At 49.0% G+C, this 17,500-nt stretch overlaps 1 protein-coding gene across 5 annotated transcripts in view; it reads right to left on the bottom strand.

Moving 5' to 3' along the window:
- Positions 1-17,500, bottom strand: part of ptpn13 (protein tyrosine phosphatase non-receptor type 13) — a 49,112-nt gene that overhangs the window by 2,702 nt on the left and 28,910 nt on the right. The window contains exons 14-44 of one of the 5 annotated variants that reach the window (XM_081718913.1): positions 17,192-17,330; positions 16,812-16,964; positions 15,997-16,179; positions 15,600-15,762; positions 14,765-15,146; positions 14,451-14,566; positions 13,829-13,888; positions 13,203-13,292; positions 12,830-12,937; positions 12,455-12,586; positions 11,764-12,185; positions 10,918-11,046; positions 9,862-9,955; positions 9,532-9,617; positions 9,206-9,371; positions 8,770-8,984; positions 7,655-7,753; positions 6,891-7,246; positions 5,691-5,853; positions 5,433-5,588; positions 4,446-4,617; positions 3,690-3,900; positions 3,328-3,428; positions 3,123-3,172; positions 2,570-2,725; positions 2,210-2,375; positions 1,825-1,914; positions 1,427-1,527; positions 1,165-1,220; positions 506-603; positions 1-139 (exon numbers count right to left, since the gene is read on the bottom strand). The exon at positions 1-139 is cut by the window's left edge and continues 10 nt beyond it. In XM_081718913.1, the coding sequence (XP_081575039.1) occupies positions 1-139; positions 506-603; positions 1,165-1,220; positions 1,427-1,527; positions 1,825-1,914; positions 2,210-2,375; positions 2,570-2,725; positions 3,123-3,172; positions 3,328-3,428; positions 3,690-3,900; positions 4,446-4,617; positions 5,433-5,588; positions 5,691-5,853; positions 6,891-7,246; positions 7,655-7,753; positions 8,770-8,984; positions 9,206-9,371; positions 9,532-9,617; positions 9,862-9,955; positions 10,918-11,046; positions 11,764-12,185; positions 12,455-12,586; positions 12,830-12,937; positions 13,203-13,292; positions 13,829-13,888; positions 14,451-14,566; positions 14,765-15,146; positions 15,600-15,762; positions 15,997-16,179; positions 16,812-16,964; positions 17,192-17,330 (4,752 nt within the window). Of the gene's footprint in view, positions 140-505; positions 604-1,164; positions 1,221-1,362; positions 1,528-1,824; positions 1,915-2,209; positions 2,376-2,569; positions 2,726-3,122; positions 3,173-3,327; positions 3,429-3,689; positions 3,901-4,445; positions 4,618-5,432; positions 5,589-5,690; positions 5,854-6,890; positions 7,247-7,654; positions 7,754-8,769; positions 8,985-9,205; positions 9,372-9,531; positions 9,618-9,861; positions 9,956-10,917; positions 11,047-11,763; positions 12,186-12,454; positions 12,587-12,829; positions 12,938-13,202; positions 13,293-13,828; positions 13,889-14,450; positions 14,567-14,764; positions 15,147-15,560; positions 15,763-15,996; positions 16,180-16,811; positions 16,965-17,191; positions 17,331-17,500 lie in introns of all 5 variants that reach the window. The other 4 variants (XR_014124817.1, XM_081718912.1, XM_081718911.1 and 1 more) reach the window with 4 other exon arrangements.

Raw genomic sequence — 17,500 nt, 5'->3', positions numbered from 1 at the left:
TGCAGGGGGACCTTCTGTTCCAGCAGCCCTCTGACCATGCGCACCACAGAGCTGAGCTTCTGCCCTGTGTACTGGCCTTTGGGAACCACCTTCACCAGGGTCAGAGACGTCAGCTCCTCCTCCGTGATCACGGGGCCGTCTGAGGCAGGCGGAGGACACAGTTATGCACAGGGCCGCACGTAAAGGCACCTCCCAGCATGCAACTGGGCCGATAGTCGAGATTACAGGCTAACGTAACGCCCGATTCAGACAGGGAGGAGGACGCCTATTTAATGGCAAATGCACAATCACTAATAGTAAATGACACTATATTATAACTCCATCCATCCATCCGATATATTTGAACAAAAAAAACCTTTTAAATCAATCATAGTAGAAGTGACTATAATAAACATTTAATCATAGTTAACAGTTTTAATAACTTATTCTGACTGTGAGTGAGTGCCTGCTTGTCTTTGCCTAACTGAGTGTGTGTGTGTGTGTGTGTGTGTGTCTAATGACCAACCTTGGGTGAATTTGGAGTTGATGTTATCTATTGGGAGCTCATCGCTGCCCCATGTGATCTCGTCTTCATCCAGAAATCCAGAAGACGACTGCAGGTAACTGAGGAGAGGAACACGCACCCGGTCACGACCCACAGACCCCAACAGTACAGAGGGGCTACCTCAGAGTCTTTGAATGGATATGGACTGGTGCTGTGGGGACAGTCCTGATACATGCCCATCAAGAAAACCTGGATCAGTCTGTCCATAGTCCACAGAGGACTCAACACACACATGCGTGCTTCTCTTAGCTTTAGTTTGTTTCCTCTGGAAGATGTTAAGGATTCACTACCGCTCTCTAAACACTGCTAATTATACTCAGTGATGCGATACCACACCGTGCTATGCACCCTGACACACACCTGCATTCTCAGGTGGACTAAGCCATGCAGTGGGTAGGCAGTGAACACTCTGGCCATACCCCTCTGGTCACACCTACTACATAACATCAGCAACGTAACACAGAATGCAAGGTCTCCCTAAGACAGTAGGGTTGAGGTGGGCCTGGATTTGGTTAAAATGATCTGCAATAATAAAGTATTTTTAAAGTGAATGGTGTCTCCATTGATACTCTGTACTCAAGGTACAGGTGACGAGCTTCGTTACCATAGAAACCCCTCACCTGTTGTTCTGTGGGTGGTCCATTCCACGCGCCTCCCAATGGGTCTTCCTCGTGGTCTGGAGAAAGACAGAACGACCGATTCGACTTATTTTTTGCACGGAAACACTTTTACCTGTGCTGTGCACTCAGCACGGGGTATAAACGCCCGGGAACATTGCAGCCTGAGCTTAACATAGTTAAGTGAGCACTGTATAGTACCAAACGTAGGTGTATTCAGTACTATACAGGGGGCGGGGCCAGCTGTAAGAGGGATGGGCTGCACCTCTGGAGAATCTTCAGGAAGAGATGAGCCATCACAGTCTGTGTCTTCAGACACCGCTGTCTCTAGTCTCTTCTCTCTCTCTAGAGAGCCTGCATCGTAGTCTACAACACACACACACACACACACAGAGGATGGCACAATCAGACTTCTACACATCACAGTCTAACACGGTCACACAAAAATGTCAAAATACAATAAATAATTCCCATTACGCGTTCTTACTCCTCATTAAGCAGAACTGGGAAGCTCTGGGCAGCTAGGCTAAAGACAGCATAATCTCTGGGTATGTCTGTTGTCCAGTGAGTGTCTACCTCACTGGATGACTGGGGCCAGGGTGTGTGAGTGTGTGTGTGTGTGTGTGTGTGTGTGTGTGTGCGCGCGCGCCAGCTGGGCTGCACCTATGGGAGGAAGGGCGGGAGGAGACTGGGAGCCGCTTGCCCCCGGAGCGCCGCTGAGCTTCTTCCCGGCATCAGCGTTCCCACTCACATCTACAGGACACACAAAAACAGGCTCAGCCTTGCTGTGCATCCTGTGGCATTTACCAGGCACGCTCAGTAGAGGGCAGCAGTGAGCACCGGACACGTCAGCAATGCCGCCATCCTCTAACGCGAGGAGAAGCTAATCGTTAATGCAGGGGAAAAAGAAGTCCAACTGCCATGCAAGACGGTACAGAGGCAGCAGTGGCAACAGGGAAGAGAAGATTCTAGAGGCAGTTTCAGCTTGAACTGTTAAGACAGTCGAGAGTAAATAGAGCTGATGTGCGAGGCGGAGGGCAGGCGTCACCTGCGGTCCCATTGCAGGTGCTGGTGTTCAGAGGGAGGAAGCCCAGGTACGTGCTGGGGGTCTGGTCAGTGGGGCGGGACACGACCAGGTCAACCACACCTTTAGCCATCCGGATAGTGGACACAGCTTTGGCATGGGAAACCCCCGTCATCAGCTCATTATTTACCTGGGAAACACCCACACGAACACACATTTTGAATTCAGGAAATTGGTCAGAAGCACTGATAAAAGTTGCACTAGGTGGGACATGAGAAAGACAAAGAGTCTCTGTCTGTCTGTAACACTGTGACTTAATTGGTTAATTACAACCAAACATTTTTCCATCATCATACACTGTCCTCTGGAGGAGTGCTTACTCACTTTGAGTAGGCGATCGCCCACTTGTAACATCCCATCAGTATGCGCCAGGCCTCCAGGTGTGATGGACTTCACAAAAATACCCCTCTCTCCACCAATCACGGAGAAGCCCAGGCCCCCTGCTGGTGGCTTGTTCAACTGCAGAGGAATTATCAGCTCCTGAAGACGCAATGAAACAGGTTAACGACCAAGATCACCTACAACCGCCACCAATATATTACCAACAAACACCACCAAGATCACCTACAACCGCGACCTCTACAACCGCCACCAATATATCACCAACAAACACCACCAAGATCACCTACAACCGCGACCTCTACAACCGCCACCAATATCACCAACAAACACCACCAAGATCACCTACAACCGCGACCTCTACAACCACCACCAATATATCAGCAACAAACACCAAGATAACCTACAACCATCAGCACTACAACTCTCAGCCATTAACTGGATTTATGACATGAAACGTGAAAAAGAAATCCAACTGCTCTTGTAAATGTAACAGCACAATAAACGAGTTAATAAAGGAGTTTATTTTGGAGCTCACCTCAGATGGACATATAGTCTCCAAATCGTGACTACTGCTGTTGAGATAACCTGAGGAGAGAGACACATACAGAATCGAATTAGTAATAGCAGTACCTGATAAGCAAAACCAAATGACGGAGTCACGTCATGTACATGTATAAACAGCACAAAGAAAAGCGTGTTTGCTTAAGACAGATGGAGAGAAGTTGTGGCCCAACACTCACCATTCATGCTGGGCGGGTTGTTGACTTTAGCGCTGACGTTGTTGTTCAGGCTCGAGGCGTTCGAGGCGTTTTCCTGCTCAGGATACACGGGTTTCCCATCCCTGCAGGAGCGGAGATCACGTAAAACGCAGAGGCCTTCGCAGCCCACACAACCACAGAAACTACATCCGAATGTCTGTCTGGTTACACACATTCAGCCAGTCGAGGAAGCCGAATAAGACTCTAATCCGTGAGAGAATATGTGTGTTAGAGAGAGAGGTACATCCTGTATGTGTGGCAAGGTGAATGAGTGAGTGTAGTTAAGCCTGTTCCTATGTGTGTGTGTGTGAGTGTGGGCGCGCGCGCACGCACGCGAGACCCACCTGGTGGCCTTGAGCGCGAGGTCTCGGCACGAGAGCTGCAGTAGCCGGCGGTTCTCCGCCAGAGTCAGCTCCTGCGTGGGAGCGCCGTTGATGTAGTGGATGAGGTCGAGCTGTTTCAGGCTCCCCTCAGAGTCTGCCTCAGACCCTGGAACGATGTCTTTTACGTAGAGCACGCCCAGTTCACTGTCTCTGCCTCCTTCCAGGACCAGACCTACACACACACACACACACACACACACACACACACACGCATGTGCGTCAGCAACTGGGTCAAGCAAAAAGCTTCCACAGAGACGCTATCCTTAAGCCTTCTGCGAAAAAGTGCTAAGCATTACCCAGAAGCTCCGGTGGTGGTTGTTTTAAACCAATCACCAGCACTCCTTCCTCTTCTCTCAGTAAATATGCCGTAACCCGAAGCCACGGCCACAGTCGCATGCTCGTCATCTCAGACCCTATAATCTCTTTTCGAGTTAAAGGCGTGTCTTGTTTACTCTGACAGTAACCACTGTTTATTAGCCAGTAAAATGCAGCTGAGCTCAAACACCTGCCTCCCAGGAAGATCCGTGCTAAGTTTCTTTACATTTATTTTTGTTGAGAAAAACAGGTTTACACTTGGGTTACAAATAGGTTTACTGTGGTGAAAAAAAAACAAACAAAACTTCTTGCCAACAGTTCTGATACCCCAGGTCTTTGAATAAATCACAACATTTTCAGTAACTAACTCATTTATTTTCATTAACACTATAACATATTTACCAAGTGAGTCACCGGGGCACTGGAAGGTGATATCAGGGAGAAGGTGTGCCTCTATTGGTGGTTTGGGGGGTTCTAAGACACGCCCCACTACCAGATCCACCACTCTGGGTGCAGTTCGCACGAGGTTGACCACCTCAGTGTGACTCATCCCAGTCACATCTATCTTATTCACCTGTACACACACACAGAGAGAGAGAGAGAGAGAGAGAGAGAGAGAGAGAGAGAGAGAGAGAGAGAGAGAGAGCGAGAGCGAGAGAGAGAGAGAGCGAGAGAGAGAGAGAGAGAGAGAGAGAGACGTGGATAGACTTGTTAAACATTTCCAGGACAGCAAAACCATACGACAGCAAACAGACCCTGCACAGGTGCCCATCAGAGACAACCAAGATGAATCCTGACTGGATTAAACTGCTTTAGGTTAAAGGTTAAATCATAATACCTACAGGACCACCCTAGAGGGATGAGAGTGAATATATGACAATGTAAACAAAACAAAACAACGACAACCAAAAAACAAGCGGCACCAGGTACTGGAGGGGTTTCTGTGCTGACTGAGTGAGGAGACTCTGGTCTTAGCCTGTCTCTGAGAAGCTGGTGTTTAAACTTTAATTACAGTAGCACAGAAACACCTGCTCTAAATCACCAACAGCAAACGTCTCCTTCACTCACCTACATATCAAACAACCGAATCTCTGTTCACACAGTTACATACTGAACAACTGAATTTCTGATTTACAGTTGGTCTGTAGCTCTGTTTGGGTGTGTAGCCTCAGCGTGTAGCGGTTTGTCTGTATTTCTGTTTGTGTGTCTAGCGGTTTGTCTGTATAGCCTCAGGTGTGTAGCGGTTTGTCTGTATTTCTGTTTGGGTGTGTAGCCTCAGTGTGTAAATGTTTATCTGTAGTTGTGTTGGAGTGTGTGGCTGTAGTTTTGTTGGAATGTGTGGTGGTGTGTCTGTAGTGTGTGTATCCTCAGCATGCAGGAGCATTTTACCATGATCATACGGTCACCGGGTCGGAGTCTGCCGTCTCCCTTTGCTGGATCCTGGATGATGTCATGGATGTAGCAGTTGTGATCGCCTCCTTTAGTGAGTGTAAAGCCCAAACTCCCCTTATCAGACTTCACCAGGGAGACCTTCAGCTCAGCCTCCTGTAAAACCAACCACACTGTCACGAAAGGTACAGTTCACGCTCTCAGAAACGTCAGTAAAGAAGTCCAACGTTTAGGACCAGGTTCTGCAGCCAGACGTACAGGCAGGTAGTCGCTCACGTCCTGGCTGCGCTCGTGAAACGCAAGGCCGATGGGGTTGTGGACTGGGGGAGGAAGCGGGTCTGGACTGGGGCTCAGAGTGCCCTCTTCAGGGAGGGCTGGGGACGATTTCCGCTCCGAGAGAAGAGGGGAAGACGAGAGAGGCCTATAAGAGGAGACGGAGCAGGAGGGAGGGAGGGATGGGGAGAGAGAGAGAGAGAGAGAGAGAGAATGCCACAGTCTGAGGAAACATGAGCAGGCACATCAATAATGTAATAACTACCAGTAACAGTACTGGCGCCTACTATAATCAGTGTAGTAAAAAAACAACAAAAACCACTGTCTACGACTAGTGTGTGTAGTAATGAGTGTGTATGTGTGTGCGTATGTGTGTGTGGGTGTGTGTGTGTATATATTGTGACATCATAAATAAATTTATTTATTTGAATAGCATTTTTCATACATAAATCATAGCTTCAGGAGATTAACACACACACACACACACACACACACACACACACACAAAGCAATAAGATATTAAATAAAAATAAAAGAAAAAAATGTAAAAAACCAACCAATAACAATACAATAGTTACAAGACAATGATGACATGTAATGGCTATAACAGTGAGGAGTCCAATGGGCAATAAGCGTGCCCAGGAGACTGGACAGCAGCGTGATGCTACGCAATAACGGTGTTAGTGCAGCTGCCACGGGTGTTCTTAGCCTCGGGCTTAAGGCTACGCAAACATGGCTCAGCAGATTTTGGCTGATCTGTATAGTTCAGGGTGTTATCGAAAAGAAAGACGACCGATCGATATTCTCTCGTGTGACCTGGACAGCTCCAGAAACGCATGAGGCGCCAAGCCATTCTTTTATTGAAGAATCTGACCTTTGACCTTTATTAGAAAATTCCTGCAGAAAGTAGATATACGACATGGCAGACAGAAACTCCAACTGTGGAGCCTTTTGTCATCTGGGGGTACAAAGCTGGAGGTCTGTTTTAAAACACCCGATTAAAACGCTGAACCCAGACACACCTGCTGAAAGATTAAACTGTGCAGTATTGTGGCACCACAGGCCTAAACCACCAATAATACCAACAATTCATATCAATATGTTTTTCTGATGCCTCCTTACTTAAATAAAACATTACAACCAACTGAAAGGGTCTGTTAAGTTGACTCTGGCCGAGACACAGACCTCCTGTGACTGGACTGGTTGGGGGAGCAGTAGGCCGAGCGGATGGTGTTGTCCAGCTCAGCGGGCGTCTCGTACCGGCCGTGCCTGCCGCCGCCGCCGCCTGGGGTCTGGTAGGCACTCCGGTCCCAGGCTTGGCCGGCCTGCTCCAGGCTCGCAGGGCTGAAGGCCTCCTCAACCTCCTCATCGTCTGTACTGTCACTGTAGCTGTCCCTACGGCTGGGAGACTTCATCAGAAGCCGCTCCAGGGCCTGCTCCACGGCCCCCAGGGGCCTCCGGCCGTCCGGCTGGGGAGGAGAGGCCGCGCTGGGCTTGGGCTTGGGTTTGGGCGGCTCCTTCCGTGGAGAGATGGCAGGGGTCTGGAGAACGCACACACCTTTTAGTTCAAGCACCACAAGATTCTTTAATTTAGCGTTACGTTTCACGTCTGCGATATGTGGCAGACGTGCTTGTTCAGAGCGACCGTGCGCGTTTCTCAACGTGACAGTGTTGCATTGCTAATGTTTCTCAACAACACTACACAAGCTCCCTGGAGGTCGCACGCACGAGAGCGCTGCTGCTGGCCACCTGCTCTGCCAGGTGAGTTCCTGAGGTATTGGGCAGCATCCGTTATACAGGTACTACCAGTAAAGACCTGGTAAATGAACATAATTAGATCATAGTGTGCAGACCAAGTATTATAAGAGCATAAAGAAATCTACCTGAAACAGCTGCAGTACAACGTGACAATAAGTTCAGTGTGTAGAGAGGAAGTGTGTTCTGCATACCTGGTGAGAGGAGCCCATCTCAGTGAGAACCCCTGTGGCAGGTCTGCACAGCAACAGTGTGACCTCTTGACCCGCCCCTCGCAGTGCTGAGATCACCTCCTAAAAACCACACACACGGACACTTGCATGGCGGTGTGTGGGGGGAGAGCGTGCCAGGCAAAGCCTACCGCTCCGCCATGGCCCCGCCTCCCTGGGGCTGAAGCCCCGCCCTGCTACACAGAAGCCTGATGAGCAAGGCAGTGTGTGAACTTACTTTTCATGACACATTCAGGAGTGATCACAGGACTATGGGTAGCAGGCAGGCGTCGACAAAACGTAAATAATTTTTCTCTTGCAATAATGTGGGCGTATCAAGTGTTAACCACAACTTCTAGGGTGGAGCCTGGATTTGGGGAGGGGTTATAGCACCCAAATAAGCATGCATCATTAGTTTAAATAGTCAATAGTTCTCTTCTCTTTCTCTTGTTCAACCGTGCCATCATGTCTCCAAATTCGCAACTTACTGTAAAAAGGGGCACTAGGACCTGGGGGAGGTGCTGCAGCCCTGAAACTTGAACCACAATTCGAGTCTGAAAGATTTAAATTTTGGGGTGATCTATGACACCATTACCGATCGCCCTGCACTGCTTTGTAAAAATCTCAACCAGACAGTGTAGTCCTCTGTAAAAGAGGCAGAGGATGTGTATCAGAATGGTGCTGAAGACTCTAACTTCAGCCTGCAAGTAAAGAAAACGTTACAACTGTCCAAAAAATCACTGATATGCTAGTGAAAATACGATTAAGCTAGCAGAGGAAACCGGATGACTGATGAACTAATGTAATGTCAGCTAAAAAGCAAACAGGAAGCAACTTCTGCATAAATCAGCCCAGCATTTACTGCACCAGTGGTTGGCCTGTTCGCCACGTTTGCACTTCTCCTGGACGGCTCAGACCCTCCATTCACAAATCTTTTGTTCAGCTCTGCTGTTCAATACTGCTAAGAAAAAGCCCCTTTATTCATACATTTCTGGCATATCTCTGCTTCTCGGCGTACTGTGATCGGAATATGAGACAATATAATCGTGATACGATATTTTTGTAGGCATCATACAGCCCTAGTGTGGGCTGGAACATACGTGTTGCGAGAGTCCTTTCAGGGACGTCTGGTTGACGCGTAGGATGACATCGCCCACTTTGATGAGGCCGCTCTCGTCAGCCGGTTGCCCGGGGAACAGTTTCTTGACCCGGACCATGCTGGAGCCAGGAGGCTCTTCTGGAATGTTCTCCTCACGGCTGAAACTGAAGCCTAGACCAGAGGAGTTCTTCAGAAGGTTCACTTCAAACACGTTCTCTACAGAGGGGGCAGGAGAGAGGAGTGTTCGTGACAGAGTTCCAAGCTTTCCTGACAGCAGGACACAGAAATCCCAAACCCTACATTTTCTGAAGTACATATTTATGTTTTTAGACTGATGATGCGTAAATGGTGGAAACCGTGTGTGTGTGATTTTATGATCTCATTCACAGCGCTACCCTAGAGAGTGTGTGTGTGTACACGCCTCTGTCCTCTCTCACCCGGCGTGATAAAGCTGTACTCTGGCTGGGACTGAGGTCTTGCGCAGGGCTCCTGTGGAGGGCCCGTGGGTCTGGGCTCTGCAAGTTCTGAAGTGCTCTGTGGGGTAAGGGGAGCATGAACGATGTCTGCAGGCAATGGGCCCCTTTCCAGCACCAGGCTCACCACCTGAGAGAGGGAGAGTGAGTTTATTCGTCTTGCTTTGTGAAGAGGTACTCTTAGGCCATTCCAGCACTGATCTAGACTGTGTCTTGTGCTGAAGCAGGGAGCTTGACTGGAGCTGAGACGGCAGTCAGCCTGTCCTCACCCGTCCGGCGTGTGTCCTCACCTGCCCCGTGTCTCTCAGAACATCCACTGCCTGCTTATGTGTCGCCCCTTCCAGATTCTTCCCATTCACAGCCACAACGCGATCACCTGGGGTGCGCGAGGACGACAGCATTACAGGTAATTACGGGTAATATCTCTCATTACTGCCCGTTACAGCCTGGTGCTTTAATACTGAATCAACACAAATCAGATGTATTCAACCCAACTGTTTTTGTAGGACCCATTTCCCATCATTTTACGGGAAGTTCAGGATCTTATCCAGGTGCAGGAGAACTTTTCCTGGCTCTGTGCTGAGGGAGCTGGGAGCTCCTGCATCTCAGTGAGTGGTTACCTTTCTTAATCCTGCCGTCAAGCTCGGCTGCTCCTTTGGGAATAATGCCTTTGACATAAATCCCACCGTGTCGCATGGATGTGTTGGAACCACCCTGTGACACACAAAGGACGTTAACACCTGGAAAACTGTCTCTCACACCACTATGGGGGATGTTACAGGAATCCCTTCCAGTCTAGCCTAGCCTAGCCGGGTCTAGTCCAGCCTATCTGGCGTCTCATGTTGCGGATGTCCGCTCTGGTTCTGGGTGCTGCTCCTACTCATGTGGTCTGCTGGGCACATGATTATGCAAATAAGTCAAAATAAATTATGCAGATTAGGTGAGTAAGAGCTGGAGGTTAAGGTTCCCCTGCATCAGGGGCGGAGTCATGGCTATACAGCTGACTGGCGTGGGCAGTAGTGATGACAGGGGTAGCGTTTCATCCTTCTGTGTGACTGTACGATGACGCCGCAAGAATGTTTAAATCTCAATCAATCATTTTCATGAGTACTACCTTCTAAAATGTAATGCAAAATAGCAGCATACATGTAAACTCAGAGAGAGGGAGCGAGAGACAGACAGACAGACAGACAGACAGACAGACAGACAGACAGACAGGCACGCAGAGAGAGAGAGAGAGAGAGAGAGACAGACAGAGACATAATCACACCAGTCACACCAAGTCAAACTAAAGCACCAGAGTCCTCAAAGGCAACCAAGTACAGGCGTCTGTTAGATGCACCCAGGTGAGTAACACCATATCCTCTTATGGCCTTAACACTCTCTCTGAATATTAACATTAACAGGTTTTGTTTAAGAGGCAGGGTGTCAATTTAAAATGCCTGCAAAAATACACACACACGGGTGAATCTGCATTCAAAGATAATCAAATCTACGCTTGTTGAGCTGAAGCCAAGCAAAGAGCTTCAAAGCAAGCAAACGCACACCACAGCATGGAGGCTACAGGGAGAAAACAATAACAAACACGTATTCTCACACAAAGTACTGAGTGACTGGTTAAACCAGGGGGAGAGGGGTGGAATAAGACAGAGAGCGAAAACCTTCGCAAACAGTACCGTGACACTAATGCCCAAACTGCTGTCTACTTTGGACAGCTTAACATCAAATAGATCTCCAGGCTGGAGACTACTGACGTCTGGGCCACTAGTATTTAACGAGTCCGTGACGGAGTGGGGCGTGACCTCCTGCAAACAGAGAAGAGGCTGCATAAATACACGGCCAGGCACAAGCCTTCAGCATGCAAAGAGGTCGAGAGGTCAGAGGTTATAGATTAAGTGCATCCTACAGTCAGCTTATGCAAAAGGTTAGCGTCATGCATTAATGGATTGCATCCATGCTCAAAATGCAATTAAGCTTGGGGGGGGGGGAGAATCAGCAACAAAAACACAAAAACAAACGAACACAAACAAACAAACAGGCAATTAGTTGGAGGAGATGTTTGTCTAGCATACGGGGCTCAGGGGTTAACTGATGTTGTTTTTTCTCCTTAAGGACTTGCTATACAATTGTTAAATATATACTATAAAAGTAACTTACACCACGCCGGAGGATTCTGATTCATAAATGCTCACATGATCAGGTGACTTAAAAAAAAATAACCCTGATCAGTATTTCACTGAAAATACTGACATGTAGAGAGAAAAAGGTCACTGGCAGTGAAACATTAAAATATCGCCCCGTTTAACCTGACCAAACTCGTCCTTCGCATCGTAATTCAAAAGCCATCAGACGTTTATTGACAATGTGCAGCTTAAAAACAAAACAGGGCAAAAAACATGAATGAGACGAAGAAAAAACGTTGCCTGTCGACGTCCTCAGCGAGTGTGAGAGCAGAGAAGGCTAAAGATCCGGGCTAAGCAGACCAGGCGAGCAGGTCAGATCTCGGGGATTTCTGTCGCTACCTTTCTTGGCTTTTGCTTCTCCTGGCCGCTGGAGCACGTGTCCTCGTCCATGTCCGAGTCCCCTCGGTCCGACAGCTCCAGCTCTTTGGTGACCTCTGGCTCTCTGGACCTCCGGGTCTTGGGGGGCAGGGCAGGAGGTGTGGGGTCCCCCGGGGACAGGAAGGGGGGTAGTGCCGGTGTCGTGCCGGTCTCCGGAACGTTCTGGTGGAAGCCGTTGAGGCGCGGCCGCGTCGGGACGGCTCCGGGGTCCGGACGGTCCGGGCTGTCCCAGGAGCGGCCGGCCGGAGCAGATTGGGCGACGCCGTCCGTGCTGGAGGAAGAGGGAGCAGGACTGGGGGAGACAGCTTGGTCCTCGGAGGACGACGCCAGATCTGCTTCGGGTTTCAGCGCAGCTACAGCAGGAGTGTGTGTGTAGGGAGAGTCTGCAAGACATATGGGGTGAGCAGTGAGTCCTGCAGACCTACACCAGTAAAACATCAGAATCAGCCCTGAAGCACACATGACATTCACAAGGAGCTCATCTTATGCATCACCTAGTCAGAGGGTGTTTCCAACTCCAGGAAAAGTTCCCTATAAGGTTTAGATCAGCAACCACAGACTATGAATACACCACACAGTAATGGGATGAGAGCACACTGCGTGGTAACATTAACAGTAAAGCCAGGCTGCGGACACAGCTAGCTGCTGTTACCTGGGAACAGCCTCTCTTTGGGCTGTGACACCACCAGAGTGACCTCATCTGGAGCGTTCTGCAGGATGTCCAAAGTGTCCTTGTGAGGAAGACCTTCCAGACTGACGTCGTTCACACTGAGCAGCCTATCTCCTGCCGCCAGGACACAGAGGAACCAAACACACCACTCAGAACATTCCAGAACTCTCACTACAGAACAGCTGGGCACATAAAACGATTGATCTTATTGATCGCAATTCTGTTTCTTTTCAAATCTACTTTATTTCCTTCATGATTAGTGAGAACATCATGCATCACCACTAGAGAGCACCATGCTATAAGGTGATGTTCTCTTCTCATTGTTCCAATATGCACTCTCAGCATGTCAAACCCAACCTGGTTTCAAACAGCCGTCTACGTCGGCGGGCCCGCCCGGCGTAATGGAACAAACGATGGTGCCCAGGTCTGTTCTCCCTGAGGTCTCTCCCCCACTGATCTGAAAGCCTGGAGCACCACACACACACACACACACACACAGGCAATGAAATAAACAGAATATGACTGCAGATAAACAAGGCTCTATGATGCATGGCGAGTAGGTAAACAAGGCCCTATATGCATGGGGGTGGAAGTTTATTCCCATTTCAGTGTTTAAGTGCCTTAGTGCCTGTATGCTGCGAGCACAACCCTGTGTGTGGTTTAGCGCTTCTCTCATGCCCCTGGGGTCTTGTCAGAAACCCTACAGCAGGGCAGCGCTCCTGGGACTCACCCAGGCCATACTTCACGTCCTTCTTCAGATTTACACTCGTAATCTCACGTTCGGGGGAGGGTACAGCGTTCAGCTTCTTCTGAAGGGATTCTGTGAAAGAGCAAAGTAAACATGACGAGTGAAAATATTAAGCCTTCCATAACGGACAGGCCACACATTACAAGAAATTACGCACAAAACGTACAGAACACACTGCCTACTTGAGCCCTATAAGCATTGGCAAAGAGCTTTCTTGTAAGTTTACTAGCAGCGAGTGGCACTTTCATAACAGGTGCGATGGAATAGTGTAATAATCTACAAAGCCAGAACACAGCACATTATCCAGCACAGAAATGGAGAGGGAGCCACAAAACTAAGACTAAGAAAAGAAAGAAAGAAAACTAAATCAGATACAGAGAGAAATCGAGGATAAGATGGAGAAAGACACACACAGGGCTCCCAGAAAGTGACAGCACTGTAGACTGGTTCCATCAACGCAGGTCTTTGCACCACACACACACACACACACACACACGTTATACTTTTAAGCAGATTCCCCTTGGCCAGAACCTGCTATTGCAGTGCTCAGATCACAATAAAACAGTCCTGACTGAACAGACGCGTGTGACGGTGCAGTAACAGCTCACCGCTGGTTCCTATGGATGAGGCAGTGCTAGAGGGTAATCCAGAACTGTGAATGCTCACACCTAGAGAATCACACACAGACACACACACATTACGTACCAACAATACTGAACGTTCAAACAATTACAATTATTTAAGGACCAAAATGAGTTCTGGACATTAGAACCTATGAAAGCTGAGAGGAAAAGCAGGTCTTTCTGTGCCATAACACACCACATAACAGTAGGAATTCCAATAAAAATCTGGCTGAAAATATTTGACACTAATAACACACTAACACCACAGACACACATGCAGGCAGAATTAGACAGACCTCCATTAATAATAAAGATACAAAAAAGGGCATCAAATTCTGGACACATTTACAACACAACGACTCCCACTCACTAACACACACACACCAACAAAGAGAACATTCTCCCCCCCCACACACACGCCTAATCTGGGAAGGAGGGGTCAGAGAGGGAAAACGATGCTCCATTCTTAAACCAGCCAGATCAGCAAGAGATCACGACACACGAAGAAGACACCAGTGGAAGACACCAGTGGAGACATGCCTGTCCCAGAACCCCCAGGAAGACACCAGTGTGCATTGTGCTGTTAGTGATCGGCGAGTGCACTGACCTTCGACATACGCCTGACCTCTCTCCTCACATGACGAGGAGTCGTGATCCACATTCTGGCCCGTTGAGCCCATCGGCCCCCAGCCAGGAGCGTTCCGGGCTGCACCACTGAACACGCTGCAGGGGATGGAGACGGAAGAACAGCGATGAAAGAGAGGCAATAACCACAAGCACCAGAGCACCATGAATGTGAAGTCAGTCTGTTAACCTCTAAGCCCCGCCCCCACCCTCCTCTCCGCCCCTCCCCTCTCATAATACGTGCTGTGTGTGCGCGTGTGCTCACGTGTGAGCGCGCGCACGTTCGTGTTTGCTCACCCCTCACGCAGCCTGTTGATGGTGATGGAATCGGTGTCAGAACTGGCACGCTGATGCAGCAACGTGATCGGCTGCAGCTGAACCGAGCCACTCTGTGATTGGCTACTGAAAGGCACAGCCCTGTGCTCTGGCGACTCAGGCAGCTGGCCCAGGTTATGGTGGGAGCGGCTCTTCATCCTGGAGCTGGAGTCAGGGAAGGTGCCCTGGTCTGGGCTGGACAGGCGGGCCGGCCTGGTGAGGGCCAGCTCGTACGGGACCTTCTTCAGGGATGCCGGGTTGGATCGGGACACTGGCGTGCTAGGAGACAGGCTAGCCATGCTAATGGCTCTCCCCAGGCCGTCTGGATCCACGGAGAACTGCTGCAAATTCAGAGGGGAGTTCTCTGGGAGAGAGAGAGACAGAGACAGAGAGAGACAGAGACAGAGAGAGAGACAGAGACAGAGACAGAGAGGAGCAATAATGGTTAATGAAAGACTGACAACACTACATATAAAAAAAAAACAAAAAGGTCACTTTTACCACTAGATGGTGCTGCAAAGTCATAAATACACAGAAAAGGCCCGTGAGGGCAACCAGCTGTCCCGTTTTATATAGCGGTTAATAAGACTGCAGGGGACTCTAGTATAACAGATGTGGGGTTTCAAAACACAGTCCCTCAAAAACTAGACTACAGAAGAAGTGTAGTGACCTCTAGTTTTTTGTAAAAAAAGGACAACATTAAAAAAAAATGAAATAAAGTGACACGATGACAAGAATCAAAGAATTCGCCGCGAGGCTTCGGGGTGTCTAGCTCCACCTGCTGAAGGTGGTGCAGTGGTGCAGGTGGCGTCAGTACCGAGCTCCTGCAGCTCTTGGTTGTTCTGCCGGGCTTTCATGTGCAGGTGGAACTTGTGCTGGGCGGAGCACTGGCGGAGCAGGTACTGACAGGTCTTCTGGCTGTCCGTCTGGAACAGGTGCTTTATGCCGTCGGACGTGTTCTGCAGACAAATCTTCTTTTTCTGCAGCGCATGTGCACAGAAGTGGTTTTATGAGAATGGGACCCTGGATGATGCGTAAAGCAGCCGGTGGATAAAACTGGGAATGCTTTCTTGTTACACTGGGAACGCTTTAGCAACATATGTCGCACTATAATATCTGTATAATTATACACCCACCCACATCCTATACTGAATATAGATTCATAGTTTCATTTATACACTGAGTCTTCGTATGTGCCAACGTGTAAGACTTACAGCAAAAGAGATCTTTTTGGTCTCTCTCCAGGGGAACTTCAGCACTGGGGTTCGGTTTCCATTCAGAACCTCAAAGACCTGAACACCCCTGGAATAGACACCCAGCAGGACGCCTGTCTGTGACTTCTTCTCCGGCAAGACGCGGTGGAAGTGAACACCGTACTCAGTCAGTCGCTGGCTCACCTTAACCATAGAGAAACACCTTGGCATCGTGTAGCCACACCAACTGTGGTCTGACTACGGCAGGCCACATGGATGAAACCTTTTTAAAAAGTGAATGATTAGTGATTTTTCTTCTTCAGTTGTAATATGACTGCCGGATTTGTGGCTCGTAGCTGCAGACACGCAACGGTCTGAGGCACTGCGTCCCTGTCTGCACGCCACAGCTGTGCTGCGTTTCCGCTAGGCAGAAATAAGACAGCTGAAGTCTCGCCTGTGGCGTGTGGCCGGGCTTGGACAACTGGTCACAAACACGGCTCTGCATCCCACACGTCTAATCTACGGCGTTTTATGCGCAATACAAAAAACGCCCTGTTACACGGTTAACAATAATCCTCACGCAACCGCAAGTTCCACTAAAGCTGAAACCTAACACAGATAAACTCACAGCATCAATCTAATAAGGTTAAGATATCTTCATACATCAACCATAAGTCTGAATTATTGTCATTTATTTCACTCGCCTACTTCACCAACATGCAGTTCGCAAGCAGCGCTAAAAACAGGCGATTTTCCTGATGGCGTGTTATCTGGAAAGACTTTAAAATTCCACAATATTCCAGAAACTCCGTGAGCAGCAGGAGGACCGTCCGTACCTTGAGGAACTCAAACTGGGCCTCCTCTTCCGTGACTCCGTAGTAGGTGTTATGCATTTTGGAGAGCTCCTCCTTCATGGTGCTTTGCTCCAGCCGCTCCATGGCATACGCCGGCACGTAATGCTCCAGCCGGAAGTACGTCTTTCCGTGGAGCTGCGGGGAGAGGCACACCTAACGGGTTGAGTCTAGTGGAGTTACCACAGTGCAGCTTCTTATCGTGGGTCAGACACCAGACGTCAGAACACGGTCTTTCTGAACACAGTGCCATAGTTCCTCTTTGCTAGAACTAGCGTGTAGGTGTACAGTGTACAGTCTACGTGCTAGTTCTACTAAAGAGGAACAATGCTACGTACAGCGTAATGCCATAAATGTAAACGTACCTCAGGCTGATGGTCCCCAAACTCAGCTTGCAGTGCCAGAGAAGCCAAGAGCATAGCGTTCTCAGCGTCGCAGCGCAGTCGCTCCTCCAGAATGTCCTTCCGCAACTGCAAGTAGTACTGGTGCTTGGTCATGGAGTGTCTAGTAAAGGCAAACAAACAAACGAGAAAACAAGGTTAATTCAGCACACATGGCACTGTGTTGTGGGGTTAAACGCAAGCTTTTATCGCGTTGAACTGTTCTCACACCCTGGACCACAGAAGTGCAGTACACATACGAGTGGGTGAAGATCAACTCAAGTTGATGCGTCG

This window comes from Electrophorus electricus, chromosome 8 (assembly GCF_041902795.1).
Source record: "Electrophorus electricus isolate QZ-2024a chromosome 8, ASM4190279v1, whole genome shotgun sequence".
Lineage (NCBI taxonomy): Eukaryota > Metazoa > Chordata > Actinopteri > Gymnotiformes > Gymnotidae > Electrophorus > Electrophorus electricus.
Note: the sequence above shows the minus strand (reverse complement) of the source record. Positions and strands in the feature narration are given on the sequence as shown.